General features: G+C 37.3%; 1 protein-coding gene across 12 annotated transcripts in view; it reads left to right on the top strand.

Annotated features, from left to right (window-relative positions):
* ALMS1 (ALMS1 centrosome and basal body associated protein) overlaps positions 1 to 16,095 on the top strand; it is a 71,924-nt gene that overhangs the window by 19,367 nt on the left and 36,462 nt on the right. For 10 of the 12 annotated variants that reach the window (XM_026121779.2, XM_064511651.1, XM_064511652.1 and 7 more), the window contains 3 exons: positions 8,988 to 9,108; positions 10,475 to 12,722; positions 15,678 to 15,837. In XM_026121779.2, the coding sequence (XP_025977564.2) occupies positions 9,029 to 9,108; positions 10,475 to 12,722; positions 15,678 to 15,837 (2,488 nt within the window). In that variant the 5' untranslated portion in view covers positions 8,988 to 9,028. Of the gene's footprint in view, positions 1 to 8,987; positions 9,109 to 9,796; positions 10,108 to 10,474; positions 12,723 to 15,677; positions 15,838 to 16,095 lie in introns of those variants that run through there. The other 2 variants (XM_064511654.1, XM_064511655.1) reach the window with 2 other exon arrangements.

Below are 16,095 nucleotides of genomic sequence, written 5' to 3'. Positions count from 1 at the left end.
AGAATCATTAACTGCTAACTGGTATTGCATGCAAGTAGTTATTGCTTCATAGGAATGCGGCATTGTTCAGACTGTATCCTTGTAGGACAAACCCATTTGTTAAAACTCCATTTTTCACAACACATTTTTTATCTCTATTAATACATCATTACTGATGCATCAAGCTCTCGCATTAGGTATCCAAAGTGACAATGGATTATTTTCAGTAATGCTAGTGGGGATCGTGCATTTATTCTTTGGCAGTCAAATTTATTTTTCACATACAATAGCCTGGTTTTAATTTCTCCTTAGTGACGTGGTCGCATTCCATTTCCATGCCTGGAACTTAAACCAAACTGGACACCTTTTTTTTGTCCTTTGTCTTCTCCGCTATGTGTGTTCAGATAATGGACAGTTCTGTGGCTATAGACCATTTATAGTGTTTACTATTCTATTAGTAGTCCTAATTGCTAGCTGTTGCATTTGGGTGCAATTTATAGCATTGTCAGTAATATTTTCCTGTTCTAACTATACTTTAGAAAAGAAGCATTTCTGTTGCTTCTGTTCACATTTGAGCACCCCAGTATGAGTAAAGATTCATTGAGAAATTCCAAAATTTAATATTTCACTGTATTCACTTTGGGTTACATTAATTTTCCACCATTTGGAGTTGGAACATTCTGGTCAATTCTGGTTGTATACTTTTCAGTCCATTCGTAGTATATCTGAAACAGAAAAGTTCTGTTAATAACACAGCATTATTCTTAACGTCTTAAGACACAAACAGTATTACTGATTTATTGTAATAATTTCTAATAATCCTCAAGGTGGTGGAAGCAGATGCACTTGTTATCTTTATGATCGCTATCACTAACAGGAAGCATCTATCCCCTACAAGAGAAACAGGCTTCTCTCTTGGAGATGAAAGCAACTTTTTATTGGATCCATTTTTCTTTATTACCTTTATTTGTTCATATTTTCCTCTTACTTTTTAACTTCAACCTTTAGCCATGACAATTAATCTATAAAGTATCATATCTTTCCCTTTTTGTATGTGCACATATAATAAAACCAGAAACAGCTAAAGCAGAGCTAAACAACCTTTAGCTAACAATATTCATACAGCTGGAATGGTTTGCTTTTTCTTCTGTGCTGCTCATGGAAGATGCAACTAGCAAGGACGGTTACTAGGAGCAGTTTTTGTTACCCAAGCTAGAACATTTTCCTCGTTTGCCTTACTTTATTATCATTATTTTACTTTATTGCATTTCTGCTTTCTTATTCATCCAAGCTACCATGTTAAACAACTGTACACCAGTCCTCCAGCCATGCTTGTTATCTGTTGGTTCCAACCCGTAGCTTAAATTAGCAGTTTCACTGCTCAAACTTTGTTTAATTTTCATGCTTCATGTACTTACACTGTAACCCACTGTTATCTCATCTCTTAACTACTTATGCACTGATGGCACTTAGTTCCTCTGTTTCAAGCCTCTTTCTTTCCTTTCCTTCTGTGCTTTTATGGCATTCCTCCTAGATTCCTTTTATGCATATACTTCCTTAGAAACACATTTTTGAATTTGAGAAAGCTATTACTAAGCCTGAAGTGTTTCTCTTTGTATTGGTATCCCTTAGAGGATCGCTCCGCAAAATAAAGCGTTACTCTAGCCATTAGGTTATTATATTTGTGACTCACTTTTCCAAAATTTAACTGAAATAGCTGAATAAAGCTGCTTCTAAGGCTGGTCTGATCTATCTACTTGATACATCATAGGGCTTTTTTTTTTTTTCCATGAACGAACAAAATGATTATAGGCGAATAATGTGATTGCTTGTGATATTTTAAAATAAGCCTATGTTGCTTCCAGTTAACTGCAAGTTCAGTTTGCCGTTTGCTGTTCTTGTACCCGCTTATATAATCTTTTTTGTATGCAGGTCCCTCTTTGGGTTTTTGTTAAGTTAAACAAGCTGCTTAAATGGATGGAGTTGTAAATACCTTGGCAATGGCTTGATAATCATACACTGTAGCTTTTGAGGTTTTATGAGTTCAGCTGTCATTACAATGTGCTCTCGTTGCTCATATTTACCAGTTTCTGAAATAATTTTGGTAGAGCTTGGATCCGTCCTTTGTGAAGAAGCATATAATGGGAGAGAGGACACCTCACAGTCTGATGGGTTTGGATCCAGAGGTTCTCATTCAAACTGAATCCTTCTGAGTCCCAAGGCTTAATGCCTTCCAGTGTAGGTCTTGCACTGAAGACTGCAGCTGTCCCTTGCTGCTCCTGTAATGCTTTCTTCAAAGACTGAATTAGTTTTTGGCAACCCAGATAATCTGGTTCAAGAAATGGCTTTGCTGTGCTTGAATCTCTTGTTTTAGTTGTTGGACCTTGGCTAACTGTTAGGGGAGTTCTTCTGTTAACTTTATGGTGATGAATGTACTTGGATTTCTGTAAGGAAACTCAAGACAGAAGGTATCTTCTATCTGTTAATATAAAATCTGGGACAAGATTAGCTTTGATAGAGGTAATGCATCTGCTGAAGGAAGTTTTAAAATCCTATGTGTGATACAAAAGCGTAGAGGGAAGGACCAGCATTTCGTTTGGTTTCTTGGAAACTCTAAGTAATTTATTGCCAGTCCTGGACTTAGACTTTTGCCAAGTCACAGTTCATAGGTCACTCTTATACTGAACGCTAAGCCCTGTCCCTTGCTGCCCTTATTCCCACCCCCCTTTTAAACATCATGTTAGCAAGATTGAGTGAGTGGCTGTTATAGCATGGTAATTGAGGCAGAAAGGCTGGTGCTGCTGAACTAGTTGCTGGCTGCTGTGTATTTGGAACTACTTCTGAGTGTTATTTTATTTTATTTTTTTTAAATAGGTTTTTCTCCCTTATGAAGTAACAAGCACTCCTAGCTATCTCGTGTTTAGGTTTACAGGCAGCTTTACTATTAAAAGCTATGTGTACATCCCAGTGAGTTGTTCTCTGATTAGAGCTGGTTAATATTGAGTAAATAAAAGATTTTGTTTTGCCACGAATGAAGTTTCAGTTTAAAGTCAGTTGTTAGTGGAAGGACATGATAGTTTAGGCAGATCATATCTTTTTTTTTTTTTTCTCCCCAGGGTAATATTTTATTTTTATTATATTTTTAGTATGTTTTCTACTGTTTTGCCTGCATTAATGTGATTTGCACAGCTGGAAGTGATTTCATCAAGAAAAATTTCCTGATAGTTTTCAACATTTGTTTTTAAATATAACGGGAAATAAAGAGAAAGCAGAAGGTTTTTTAATATGGTACTTAAAGATCTAAGAATATTTTATGCTTCCAATATTTTACTTGTTGCTCTCTAGAGAGTGTGTCTCAGTAACTACAATGTTTTTGCATATGTGCTTAAATTTCCAAATTTGGTAGGGAAGGTGAGAGGGAAAGGAGAAACATAAGCAATAATACTAATTATTCATTTTTCTCCTCTAATAGTGTTCTGAATTTCATTTGGGGGAAAAAATCACAAAGACAGTTGTATTGAAATTGCTCTTGCTACATTGCGGAACAGACTGATAAAGCCAAGAAGGTTTTGTTTTTGTTTTGCCTTCCCCCCCCCCCCCCTTTGTCTTCCATAAATGGCAATTTTACTCTGGCATTCAGAATTGTCAGCAGGCTGTAAGATAAAGTAGCATGCCCAGCTTTGCTTGCTCAGTAAATTCAACTGTGAGGAAGCTTTTGACCTTCAGAGTGACAGCGGGAAGAATTACTGTTTTGACACAAGATGCTCAGAGAGTGTCGTACTGACGTCACTTGCTGCTTTAAGCATCGAGCACCTGCTTCTCTGCCTGCAAAACCTGGGTTATGTCTGAGTGTAATGAGCCCCTAAATCATCATAAGCATCCAGAATATGATAGTGATGATCTTTCTGCCTCCCGAAGAAAGGAAGTTACTGAAAACATTATAGTTTATGTGGTATAAGATTAGAAAAGCTTCCAAAAAAAGCTGGAGAAGGAAGACCTTTTTAAGATGGGTGGGGTTATATTTTATCACAAAATGAGTTCTGTAGCCCTAGAACACCTGTTAAATACCATTTATTGAACTCCTTAAGGATGCTTTTGGAGGTCTGCTCTGTAGGCTGCTGCAGGGGGCAAGTTGGAAGAAAGAGTTTCTGCTGAAGATGCAGCCACAGTGAATCTTGACTATTCTCTTTTCTCCTTTTTGCCTCCTCTTTTTCCTTATTCTTGATGGCCTGACCTAGTCACTGATGTGCTGCTTCAAGTCACTGATCCCCACCACTGTTCCTCCCCAAAACCATTGGGGAAAGTAGGGTACTGCCAGCCTAAGGCAAATTTCTGCTACCAAGGCAAAACCAGAGCTCTCTTTGGAGAAGTCAGGGGCACAGATAGTGACTGAAGTGGAAGCCAGTTTGTGGGTGCAGTTTCACAGTATATTTAGTCTGCTAAATATATTGGCTGCCATTGAAAGGAAGTCTGGCTTTTCCTTATCCTGCGTGCTTGTTCCCACGACATCACTTGTGCAAAGTCTCACTGATTATGTGAACCAGTGCAGTCAGATGAGCTTGCTGTGTGGACTGACTAGCAATGGTGAGGTTGGAAATGGAGATATGTTAAATTTCAGTTGGATCTGAGTGCTGATGCCTGTGCAAAAAAGGAGGGGGAGACACATCCTTGGGGGTTCTGCGTGGAGAGATTGGGGTTGTCCCTTCTTGCTGGAATGTAGCCTTACTGCTTCCGGTGGAGATGGAGAAGTTGAGAGCTCTTGTTTGGGACTACCTAAGATGCTGAGGAGGGAGGGAGAATCAAAGCAAACCTTACTTGTGCATTTGAAATAGTGGCTGAGGTAATTAGTGATGCAGCTATACTGCCTTGCACCTTTTTTGGAAAGCCACTTGCATTGTCCTGTCCTATTAATATACTCAAGTGTGTCTTATTTGTAGTCTGAGGGTGCATAAGCTTCAGTGTTTTACCACTGGACTGTGTTATATCTTGCCTACTGAACTGAAATAGTCTTAATTACCAGATTTTTGGTCCTGTGTATATACATACAAATGTCTTCAAATTGTCTATAATCTTCTCTTGGATTTACACTAAACAGATCTAGGTTCTGGAGGCTTTCATGACACAGCATGTTTCTCCAATCCTTTATTCTTTTAGCTGTTTCCTCTGAGTCTACTGTCATATGTATAGATATCTTCTGAGCTTTGGTCATCCGGAACTGCAAATATTATTCCAATAGCAGTTTTAATAACAGGATGGAAATACTTGGACCTTGTTACTCCTATTTAAAATTTCCCTTTTTATATATTTCCAAATGACAAAATAATTTTAATACAGTATTGCACTGGGCTCACGTTAGTCATGTTTATTTGTCAAGACCCCAAGTCCACATCTGAATAGTTGCTTTCCAAAGTATTCCTCGACTCTGTTTGAATAGACAACATGCTTTGTTCCTAGGACATAAGACTCTATTTTGGTTATACTAAAATTCATAGTGTTTGTCCTGCTGGGATGCCAGTTGACTCAGATTGCCCTGTATCAGTGATCCACGCTCTTACTTACTGCTCTGCCAATACCTTCCTCGTCTTCTCTGTAAGAACTTCATGAATTTCTGAAGGGCAACTGAAGGGGTTCCCAAACAGGGCAGGGACAAGAGCTATTGCTGAGGGGCCCAACTGGGTACCTACCCATGCTGTGAGGAGTTCCTCTTTATCATTCCACACGGAGAATGGTAAATTGTTTTTTTCTCATCTGTTTATTGAGTGCTATGTTGAATCTTTTTCATAAGTGTTACGTGGTGATTGAATATGTGTTGATTTTAATATACCTTTGAAGCACTGATTTATCAGCCAAATGTTGTGATTCATATTGTGTGTGTGTATGTATATCTGTGTGTGTGTATACACACAAATTTATTTTATCTGTATATATGTGTGTGTATGTATAAATAAAAATAAAATTATTTGTCAGAATCTATTTTTAACAGTATTTGACAGCTTTTTTCAATAATTTTTGGTTCCCTCTCTCACAGTCTTTTTTTGTCTCTTCATATACAAAGTTAGTGCACACAGTCTTTATCTGGAAAAGGTTTTTTTTCTTTAATGACTCCTAATTCTCAGTTTGACTTGAAAACACAATTTCATTCAAAGTGAAGAACTTAATCTGAAAGTCAGGAAGGCTTATTTTCCTCTTCTGTTATATGAATAAAAATGAAATGCCAGTTCTGAAAACATGAAGTATATCATGATGTGAAATGGCAAGTTTAATTCAATAACTGTAATTACTATTTCATTTGTTCACTAGTATCATTAGTTCTAAAAATAAAACAAGATTTGGCAGAAAAAAAAAAGCTGTTCATCTAACAGCTAAAGTAGCTTGGTTTTCTAACCTGCTTAATTTTTTTTTTTTTTAAATAAATGTTTTGTATCTTCAGTGGAATTCTGTTTCCAAGCTAGCTGTGGTTAATCTACCATTTCAGCATTTTTAAGCATATTGAAAATTAAAAAAAGGAGAAACATACACTAAACAGAATAAATATTTGAGCAAATACATTGTAGATACTGTGTCCGCTCCCAGTTATTGGTTGGGAATAAGAAATTTAACATGGTTCTCAATCAATATCAGCCACTAAAAACAAATCTCCTTCTTTTGTGTAAGATAAGCTTTAAATAAATGCTAAAGAGATTGTAGTGAATTAGATCACTGTCTCCCGCTTCTTGACTTTTAAATCATGATTGAAATTGTGATTAAAATAATGTAAGTACAAATCAGTCTAGTATGTTAGACCACAATCTTGGTTGGAGCGCTGAGGCACTATTATATTGTAGATGAGACATCCCTGACCTTGCTTCTTATTTCCTTGGATCCTGCTCCCTCTGTGCTTATGCCGTCAATGTTGAGTTCTCTTCTTTTTTTTGCTCTGCTTTTTCTGTGCTTCCCAATGTGCTATGATTGTGTTTTCATCCTGCTTTGCACAGATGTGTACCAGTCCGCATTTAAGCCTCTTCTGAATGCCTCCTCTTGTCAAATTGCTCAGAAGTAGCCATTCATACCTATTTTTTAAACATACAAATCTTCTCCTTTCCTGCAGGCTTCTCCCCCTGCCCCCCCCCCCCCCAAAAAAAAAAAAGAAAAAACCACAAACCCCAGGCAGCTTATTTTAGTTTTCATACTTGTATCACAGGTAATTATCAAGAGCGAAGTGAGATGGAGTGGCGACTAGTGTAATGCATTTATCCAATTAAGTAATGGGGAAAGTAGAGCTTTAAGGAGGTACAGGATGCTGCAAAAACAAAGACTCCCCATTGAAGTTGCTATGGCATGTTTGTGCCATCTGTACTACAGATGCTAAAGTATAAATTTGGCTTCCTCTAGGAGACATTAGGCTTGCCATGTGGTGGAGACAGCTGTTGAGATGGAAAGAAATGTTTGGATCTGTATAGCAATCATATTATTGTAGCTGTTGATGGGGTGGGACGAGGGGGCATCCGTATTTTGAGCCAGCTTTACTGTATGAGGTAGAGTTACTTCTATCCATGTGATCATACTCTTGCCATGTAATGGAGTGCTAAAGTAATTAAAAAATCATTGTTAACTTGCAATATTAGATTAAAAATTAATCAAAAATGTTTTGCTTGTGGTCTGATATCACCCATGAGGTGATGTAATACAGGCTATGGAAAGCCTAAGGTTAAAGATGACAAAATGTAAATTTAATTTTTTCCTTTTTTGTGTAATGGTCATCTTATCTGATGTGATTATGCTTCTGTAAGTGATATGGAGCCTAGTTTGTTATAGATACTTGAATACTAATAAACCTAGTTTAAGCAAATGTGAACTCTGGTTTTGAAAGTCAGATTCTTAATGAGAAATTGCTTTTTTGCTTTTAAATTTGTTTTTCCATCAAAGTATTGGAAATAAGTTTTTTCCATCTATCAAAGTATATATATACCTAGCTATTTACATTTATCAGCTACAAGCTTATGGTTGTTCTTACTGTTGTGGTATAACACAATTCCTTTTGTTTTTATAAGCAATAAATTAAAAAAGATAGAAGTGCCAAAAACCTCAAAGAACAAAGAAACGTGATAAAAATTAAAATTTATTGCTACAGAAATAGATATTGGTACTTGTGTAATTGTGATGACTAAGTTTTATTATTACTTGCACCTTGAAACCCTAGAGGAAAAACCTTTACAACCTTTGCTATAATCAAAATTTATGGAAAACAGCAATTGGAAAAGGCATCATCAGGGCTTCTTGTTTTTTAAAGGTGTAAATAAACAGTAAATTCTAGTAACTGACTTGATTCCCTCCCTGGCAAAAGTTATTAACCTTTCCACTAAAACCTACCCCTGCAGTGATTTGTTAGTACTACTTGTAAAAGGAGTTGTACTATTAAAACTCAAGAGATTAATGCTGAGTGTGTAGCCCCTTCCTGCTACATCTGTATTACTGAGCTGTTACAGGTGCTGTCCCCATTATTTTAATGTATTGGATAGATTCTACTCCAGAAAGTTTTCAGTCTAAGGGCTGGGAGTTTAGAAGAGAGGGGAAAAAAAGCCATTTCATGGAACATGTAGCTCAGTTCAGTAAGTAGTGTGGTGGTTTAGAGTGTCTTAGAAAATCCATGTGGCCGTCTGGGCAGAAGCCCTGTGGACGTCCTCCCGACTGCATAGACTGTGTGGAAATCATCAGGGAAGGGGCTGACTAGCAGTGTGGACATGCACAGGGATGGGTGCAAAAAGAAGGTTAAGCGTAGAGGTTAAGTTAGAGATGTCAGTGTCACGTAGACTGATGACAAAAAAACTGAATTTGATGCTTGACAAGACAGCTGAATTTGATCCGTAAGGCAATGTGCTTTAGCATAGGACTTAAATGATGGAATTATATGATTTTGACTGTATTTTGCATGTTTTTGAGCTTTGAAGGCTTTGTTAGTTGGCAGGGGTTACCTTGCAAGCTTTGATTACAGTATTTTTGCCTCTCGATGGTATTTTCTTTTTTAACAGCTATTCAGGACAGTCGATTCTCTCCATGTCTTCCGCTGCTGATGACATATTCAACACAAGATCAGAAAATTTTAGGTGATACACTTTTCCAGCAATCAGAAGTGGATTTTATTCCTTTAAGGTAGGATAAAATTACCTGTGTTGTGACGTAACTCACAGTTCCTTCCTGGCTGACCGTGATTTTTTTTTTTTTTTTTTTTACGTTGGCTAATTAAATAATTAGTTTTATGGACATAGAAATAGGACAAAATTTTGTGGTTGCTTAGAGAGAAGGCTTTGTCAGAGTTCTGCTAGTTATTTTATTTTGCCTTCAAAAGGATTCGAACAAGGGAAAACAGGGACAGGTTTCTTCTGAATTTGTCATCCTAATGTGCCTGAAGAAAAGGGAAGATAAGGAACTCCACCCTCCTAGACATCTTTTTAATTTTCTTAGCCTCTGAAATAAACTTGATCAAATTTCAAGGACAACAATTAGATACAGTTTTCATTTATATTAATAAATTCATGCATGTACATATATATAAAATTAATTTTTATCTATACTAGAATAATATACATTATGTATAGTATAAAATATATATTTTTATATAAATATGAATGCATAAATAAACAGCTATTTTGCTAAAAATATCCAAATGTTCAAACCTTCATTTAAAGGTCTGGCAAATGACGCCTTTTGTGCAAAGGAGGCAAGAAATCCTCTGCCCGTTACTAAAAAGAGGAAAATATTTCTGTGCATAAAAGCTAATGCAGTGTATTTACAGTGTTATTGCTGTTTAGGTTTCTAAGTACTTTTTTTTTTGTGACAGGAGGGAGAAATTTGTTTCCTAATATAACATGTTATGACTTCACTTTGTGGATCAGAACCTAGTTCAACAAGAGGTGCTAATCTACCGTCAATGGAAATGATCATCAAAACAAAATTAGATAACAATTCAAAAATCCACAACAAAATATATTGGAAGCTTGTAGAAATATACTGTTGCTGAACTCTGGCGTTCAACTGAGACGTGGCTTGTTTTATATCCTTTAAACAAATAGTCGATACAGTGAAACTGAAGTGGGTGACTCATTTAAAAAGAAAAAAAAAAACCCCACATCCGCATTTATACATGTGTGTGTAAGCAACTTCTGTATTTTCTTTGCACATTATGCCTGTTTTACATTTATTTAACTAATAAACATCCTGTGAATAAAAATACTTCAGTCCTGAATTGATTACAAAACATTAACATACTAAGTAGAAATGAGTGCTCTTTTCAGACCTTTATTTTATAGGACAGTAGTACTTTTTGATATTGTTTGGCCTTTCTTTAAAGACTTTAAATACACCTTGGCCTATTTAAGGGATATATTTATGTACATGTTGTTACACCCCAGTTATTTGTCTGGGTAAAGTTCTACTTTTTTGTCTTGTATTAAGGCAGAAAACATGGTTGTTTAAATCAAGATATCTGAAATTCACTTACTTTTCTTGGCTCTTGTAGAGGAATCCCTGATACTTCCAGTGCTTCTGAGGTACATTCGAAGCCTTTGCGGATTCATGAAGCTGTGTGGCTGACCGACACTGAAATACCTTCTGATGCGCTCAGTGACTGCCTTACTTTGTCCCAGCATCCTCTTCCATTCAGAAGTGTGGATCCTTGTGATGTCAGTTTTAGTGATCATTTGTCTCAGCAGACTTCTCTTTCTGGACAGCTACTTGTGGAAAAGGAGAAGAATGAAGACTGTAAAAGTGATATTAGTGAGAAGGCATTGATCCCCCAAACAGGTGACAATTTAGCACACACTACTTCAAATAAGATGCTAACCAAGGCAAATAGACTGAAACAAAGTGAAGTTTCTTCTGCAAAGCAGACCTATAATACTTCTGTAAAAGATGAACGTTCCTCTCGAGACAACAATGTACCAGTTCCTGTTCTTGAGCTTTCAGAGAAGGAAGAAAGGTTATTGAGGCATGATGAGTTCTCCTCATCTTCAGAAAACTCTTGTAAAACGGCATTGACGAGGACCTCAGAAAAATGTGAAACAGAGATGCAAATGGAAAAGGTAAAAATGGCTGAGAATGAGTCAAAAGGGAGGGTAAGACAGATAGAGAAGGTGGAAAAAGAAAGGAAAGTTCCTGAGCTTGGTTTCTCTAATACATTACCTGATGATTTAAGAAAAGACAATTGTAAAAATTCAGATACACAAGATATATTTTCTGCTAAGAATTCTGAAATATCCAGACTGTCCAAGGAACGTGGTGCAGATCTGAATGAATCTGGAAGCTTGAAGTTAAAGGAACTTCAGGGAGCTTTTCTAGCTCACCGGAAACAACCATCTTCTGCAATGAGGTTTGAGAAAGAGGAATTTATCCCTACTGTGACAGCTACCAGTGACTGTGTGCCTGAACAACTAATTATATCCAACATGAAAGCTCCATCTCCATGCAGTGAGAAAGAGGGTGCACAAGTGGAAGTAGGACCTGGAGTAAGCAGGACTGAATTAACTGTATCAGATTTTTCCATAGAAAGGGGACATAAAGTTACAGAGGTTTCCCCTTCGTTCAATCTCCTTGTAGGTGATGGCTCATTCTCTGGACACTTAGCTCATCCAAAATATCAATCTACACCAGGGATACTTGTAAACAAAAACGTAAAGGCAGACGAACTGAGTAAAACCCTTCCGAACAAATCAAATATTCAGGCCTCACTTTCATGCTTAAATGAAGAAACTTTAGGGAGCTCATCTGCTAGTACACTTACTTCTTCTGTTGAGAAGCACCAACCACTCCAGTGTGCTGGGGAAGAAAATAATGAACACTCTGGGCCCTTAAAATTGAAATATCCCCACACTGGAAGAATCCAGTCTCTCCCATCCCTTAATTTCATGGAGAAGGTAGGGGCTTGGAATGTGAGCCAGCCAGAGATGATATCCAGTTCATTGGCTTTATGTGACCCAAGTGGAATTTCTCCTAGAAGGAAAGCCTACAGTGCAATTGCCAGTTCTTCAAACTGTATTTTATCAATGCGAAATAGCAATGGAGACCCCAAGGATTCTGTTGCTGCTTGCTCTACGGAGACGGAGTTATTGGCAAATTTACCTTTCCATAATGAAAACTTAGTGCTCGTCCGCCCTCTTACCGGATCTCAGTCTGATGACTCAGTAAGTGTTGCCGGTAGGAACCCCTCCCTGTCTGAAGCTGTTCAGCCAGCAGACTCAACACAGGCAGTGCAGCTGTTAGAAGAAAAGAGTGATGTTTTAGGAGTGTCTGAAAATAAAGAAAACAGCAGTAGTTTAGTAGGCTCCATGTTACAGAAGTTTACAGCCAAGGTTGTTGTTACTGGATCTAGTGATGAAGATGTTGAAAGTAATAGTACAGAACAAAGTTCAGACCCAAATGTTTGCATTTCTAGTGAAAGAGGTGATCAACTCCTTAGAGAGGATGGAAGCTCTCCAGCTGATCACAAAGAGAGTTGTGGTGGTCTTGAAAATCAAAGACAGTCTCATAACCTAGATATTACTACTGGCCATGTTACTATGGACAATTTCAGTGATATTTCCCCAGATAGCTTGAATCTTCTTGCTAGTTCTGGGGAAAGTAGCCAAATGGACTTGGGCTCTGCAGGGTGCTCTTCTGTGGTTTCTAGGCACTTCTTCACCAGTGCAGAAGAGGACAACTTTATCCCCTTTGGAGTAACTCCATTGAAAACTCCAGTAAAAGAAGAGCTAAACATTGAAGAAAGGATCCCAGTAAGTTATTTTCTCATATTTTTGTGACTATTCTTTACCTTTGATTATGAAAAGGTTGGAGTATACCTGCATGCCTTACAGTGGTGCGGGAATTATCACAGGAATGGTTCTCTGAGTTGAAAGAGCAGCACGTTTATAGGTAGTTTCTGATACCAAGTCATGTTGGGAACCTGTCATGCAATAGGTAATCTTTTAGAGATATCAGCTAATATACATGCATTATGTAAGGTAATGGAGCCTAATAAATCTTAGATTTATTTAGGTAATATTTATAGTAATATTTAACACAGGCAAAGAAAAGGTTGGATATGGAGATTTCTGCCCTCCCCCAGGTATAAATGATAGTATCACAGCAGAAGAATATGAAGAGAAACGTAAAGATTCGTGGCTGATGATGGCAGAACATAAAGGGCAAAAGAAAAGACTAGGCCATAGTAATAAAAGTGGAATCTTCTTGATACAGAGACTTGTAAAGAAGTTGCTTATAGTTCTGTTAGCATGTTGATAAGCCATTTCTGACCTTCTAGTCTCTTTCAAATGATCGTGTTATAATTTCCAAAACATCAGGTTGAGACTTCAAATGCTGACTAAGGAAATGTTAGACTGCAGGAGAGAGAGCTGAACTTCACACACCCACGGATCTTCAATAATAGCAAAACCAGCACAGAACTTCTTGGCAAATCAAATTGCTTTTTTTTCTATAAATATTCTTTCTTGCTTGTTCACTTTGTTCCAGTATCTAAGGTGCAAATTCCTGATTCTTTGTATATTACTCATAAAGAATGTTAGAATCCTCAGCATACCTTTTCCATTACATCTTATTTGGCTAATGCAGATTTCATTTCTCCCTTCCCCATTTTAGGATGGTTAGTGAGAATAGAGGGCAGATTGTGGTAGCCATGTTAACTCTACTAATAACTACTGAATGTTAGAGAGAATTAAATGCAGATTTATGTTAATGATAAACATGCAATTTTATTCAGAATAAGTGGCTGTTCCTCTTGCAGAATGACTCTTATAATCTTTAGGTCTTTAGAAATAGGTTTTTGAAGTGCTTTTCTGTGTAAGTTGTCTCTGAAAATACATATTAAAACAAATATAAATATTTTAGGGAGGATGTCTTAAATGAAATTCATTAGATACAAAAGTTGACTATTACCTGCACTTTTATTTTATGGATACAATTAGACATGCGCTGCAGCGCTAGTTCTTAGGAAATTTGTTCTCATAAATCACTGACAGGATAAAGGAGATTAGGTCACATATATGGCTATTAATATGTAGGTTTTTAATAGACTCATAGGAAATAGAGTTGGCTAAGATCTATAAGGTCATTTATTTCATTTTTTTGGTTTGTTTAGAACATAGTACAGACAAGTTGAAACTCACTCACCCCTGGAAGTGATTAAGTCAAGGTAACTTTGCCTGACCATTTATAATGTCTGTATGCAGACTTGGATGCTCTGTTAAAAGGGGAGAAAGTAATTTGTCAAGAGATCCTAGGGGGCTCTCACATCCAAGAGACTCTGCTCCAGCTTTCAAAATATATTAATACAGGGAATGATGCTATTTGTGTCTGAACTAATAATCTTGTGGAGGTTGCACAGAGAGATGGTTTCACTCTCATTTTTTTTCCTATGTAATTTGCAGATTCTTATTTTGAGTATGATTTTTGTTTGGCTTCTTTAAACTAACTAGTTTGTTTAATGTTAATGAAAAATTATAACTGGATAGTGGTTATAGATGTTTATATACTATTACAAAAAGTGCTTAGGCACATTTATTCTATACTTATTGTCTTATGGAAAAGGAAAAGACATACATTTTATACTTTTTAAATACTATGAAGTGATTTACTGCTTTAGCTGTACTAGTAGTCCTAAGTCTTAGTTGAGCATAAAATTTGTATACTTGGGGGTCCTAGGATTTATAGACTTAAACTAGTGCAGTTGACGGTATCCAGGAATGGTTTCATAACCAGGGAGTTCTTCAGGTACTGCTGAAATATATTCCTTACATGCAAGTCCACTGAGTAAGTGCGCAATTTTATATTGGACCAGCTGAGTTTCTTTATAGAAGTTTAGATAGAGGAGATCACTTCTATCCCTTGGCCAATACAGATTTATTCCCTGTAGTGATGTCACAGGAAGCTGGTTCATGATACTGTTTTATTTCCACCAGCTTTAACATTCTGGAAGAAAAAGCTTTTAAACCAAAGCTTTGTGTTCTACCTCTATCTGTTAAATGACATTCTAAGCAAGTGAGGCCAAAGCTTTCCAACCTCCTTTGAAGTATCAGGTTTACTATCACTTGTGCAATGTACAGAGCATGTGTATGAGTAAAAAGGCTATCAGTAGTGGGCTGTTGTCACAAGAACAAGGTATGTGGCCCTCCTTTGCTGGCCTTTTCCCTAATTTCATGGTCCTATGGGAAGAACGAGGCACTGGATTAACTGTCCCTTTGGTAGCAGACCGTTACCAACTGCCATTTTTGGCACATGATGAGCAGAAAGTCATGAAAACACCAGGAAAAACTGTTGGTCAGGCACAAGCTATCACCATCAGAACGGTTCCTGCAGCCTGTTTCTGATTTGCTTCCAGAAATAAAATAATGAAGAATAGGTTGCAGGATGTGTGAATTGTCCTGATAGGCTGCATGTGGCTTGTAAGATCCTGGTTAGGCAGGCCTGTTTTAGTAATTTTAGCTAGAAAAGAGGCCTGTCACTTGTGATTCAAAGCAGGAAATAAATTGGAGGTGTTGTCTGACACATGACTACTTTAGTGTTTTGTGTTCAGTGTCAGTGCAAGTTGAACGTGACTTAGGCTCAAGATGTTGTTTTAAAACAAGTTGTGTGTGTTTTAAGCTGATGGGGAGAGCATCTATAAATTCAGAATCCACTGACATTCTGTTTCTTTGCAAGAGTGCCATATATTTCTTCTGCTCCTCTCTTGTCAGGTTTATCTTCGCAACCTTGGCATTGACCAGTCGCCTGGATCTATACTGACTCCATTTCTACCCCGAGGACCCATCAGGGAAGTTGAATTTTCTCCTTCAGAGCTTAGAACACTGAAGGACTCCACTGACACGCTTAGGAAGACGGTTCAGCAGCCACAAGGTATTGGGAAGGAAGATCTTGTGTTGCGCTACCTTTAGAGGATACAGAACTGCAGATACACCCGTGAGGTTGCTCCTGGCCTGGTACTGTCAAATGTAGTTCTCATTTGGTGTTTTGTTCATTCATATGATTCAACCTTCTCCGTTCTGAGATATGAGATATTTGGCATTGGATAATTAAGCATTGAAACCTTTGAAAAGAGGCCTCCTCATTAAGGAATCATGGTTATATGGCCTCTTCTAGTCAGTGCAGTGGCAA

Source organism: Dromaius novaehollandiae, chromosome 4 (assembly GCF_036370855.1).
Source record: "Dromaius novaehollandiae isolate bDroNov1 chromosome 4, bDroNov1.hap1, whole genome shotgun sequence".
Classification (NCBI taxonomy): Eukaryota; Metazoa; Chordata; class Aves; order Casuariiformes; family Dromaiidae; genus Dromaius; species Dromaius novaehollandiae.
The sequence above is the reverse complement of the archived record's forward strand: the minus strand, read 5'-3'. Positions and strand labels throughout refer to the sequence as shown.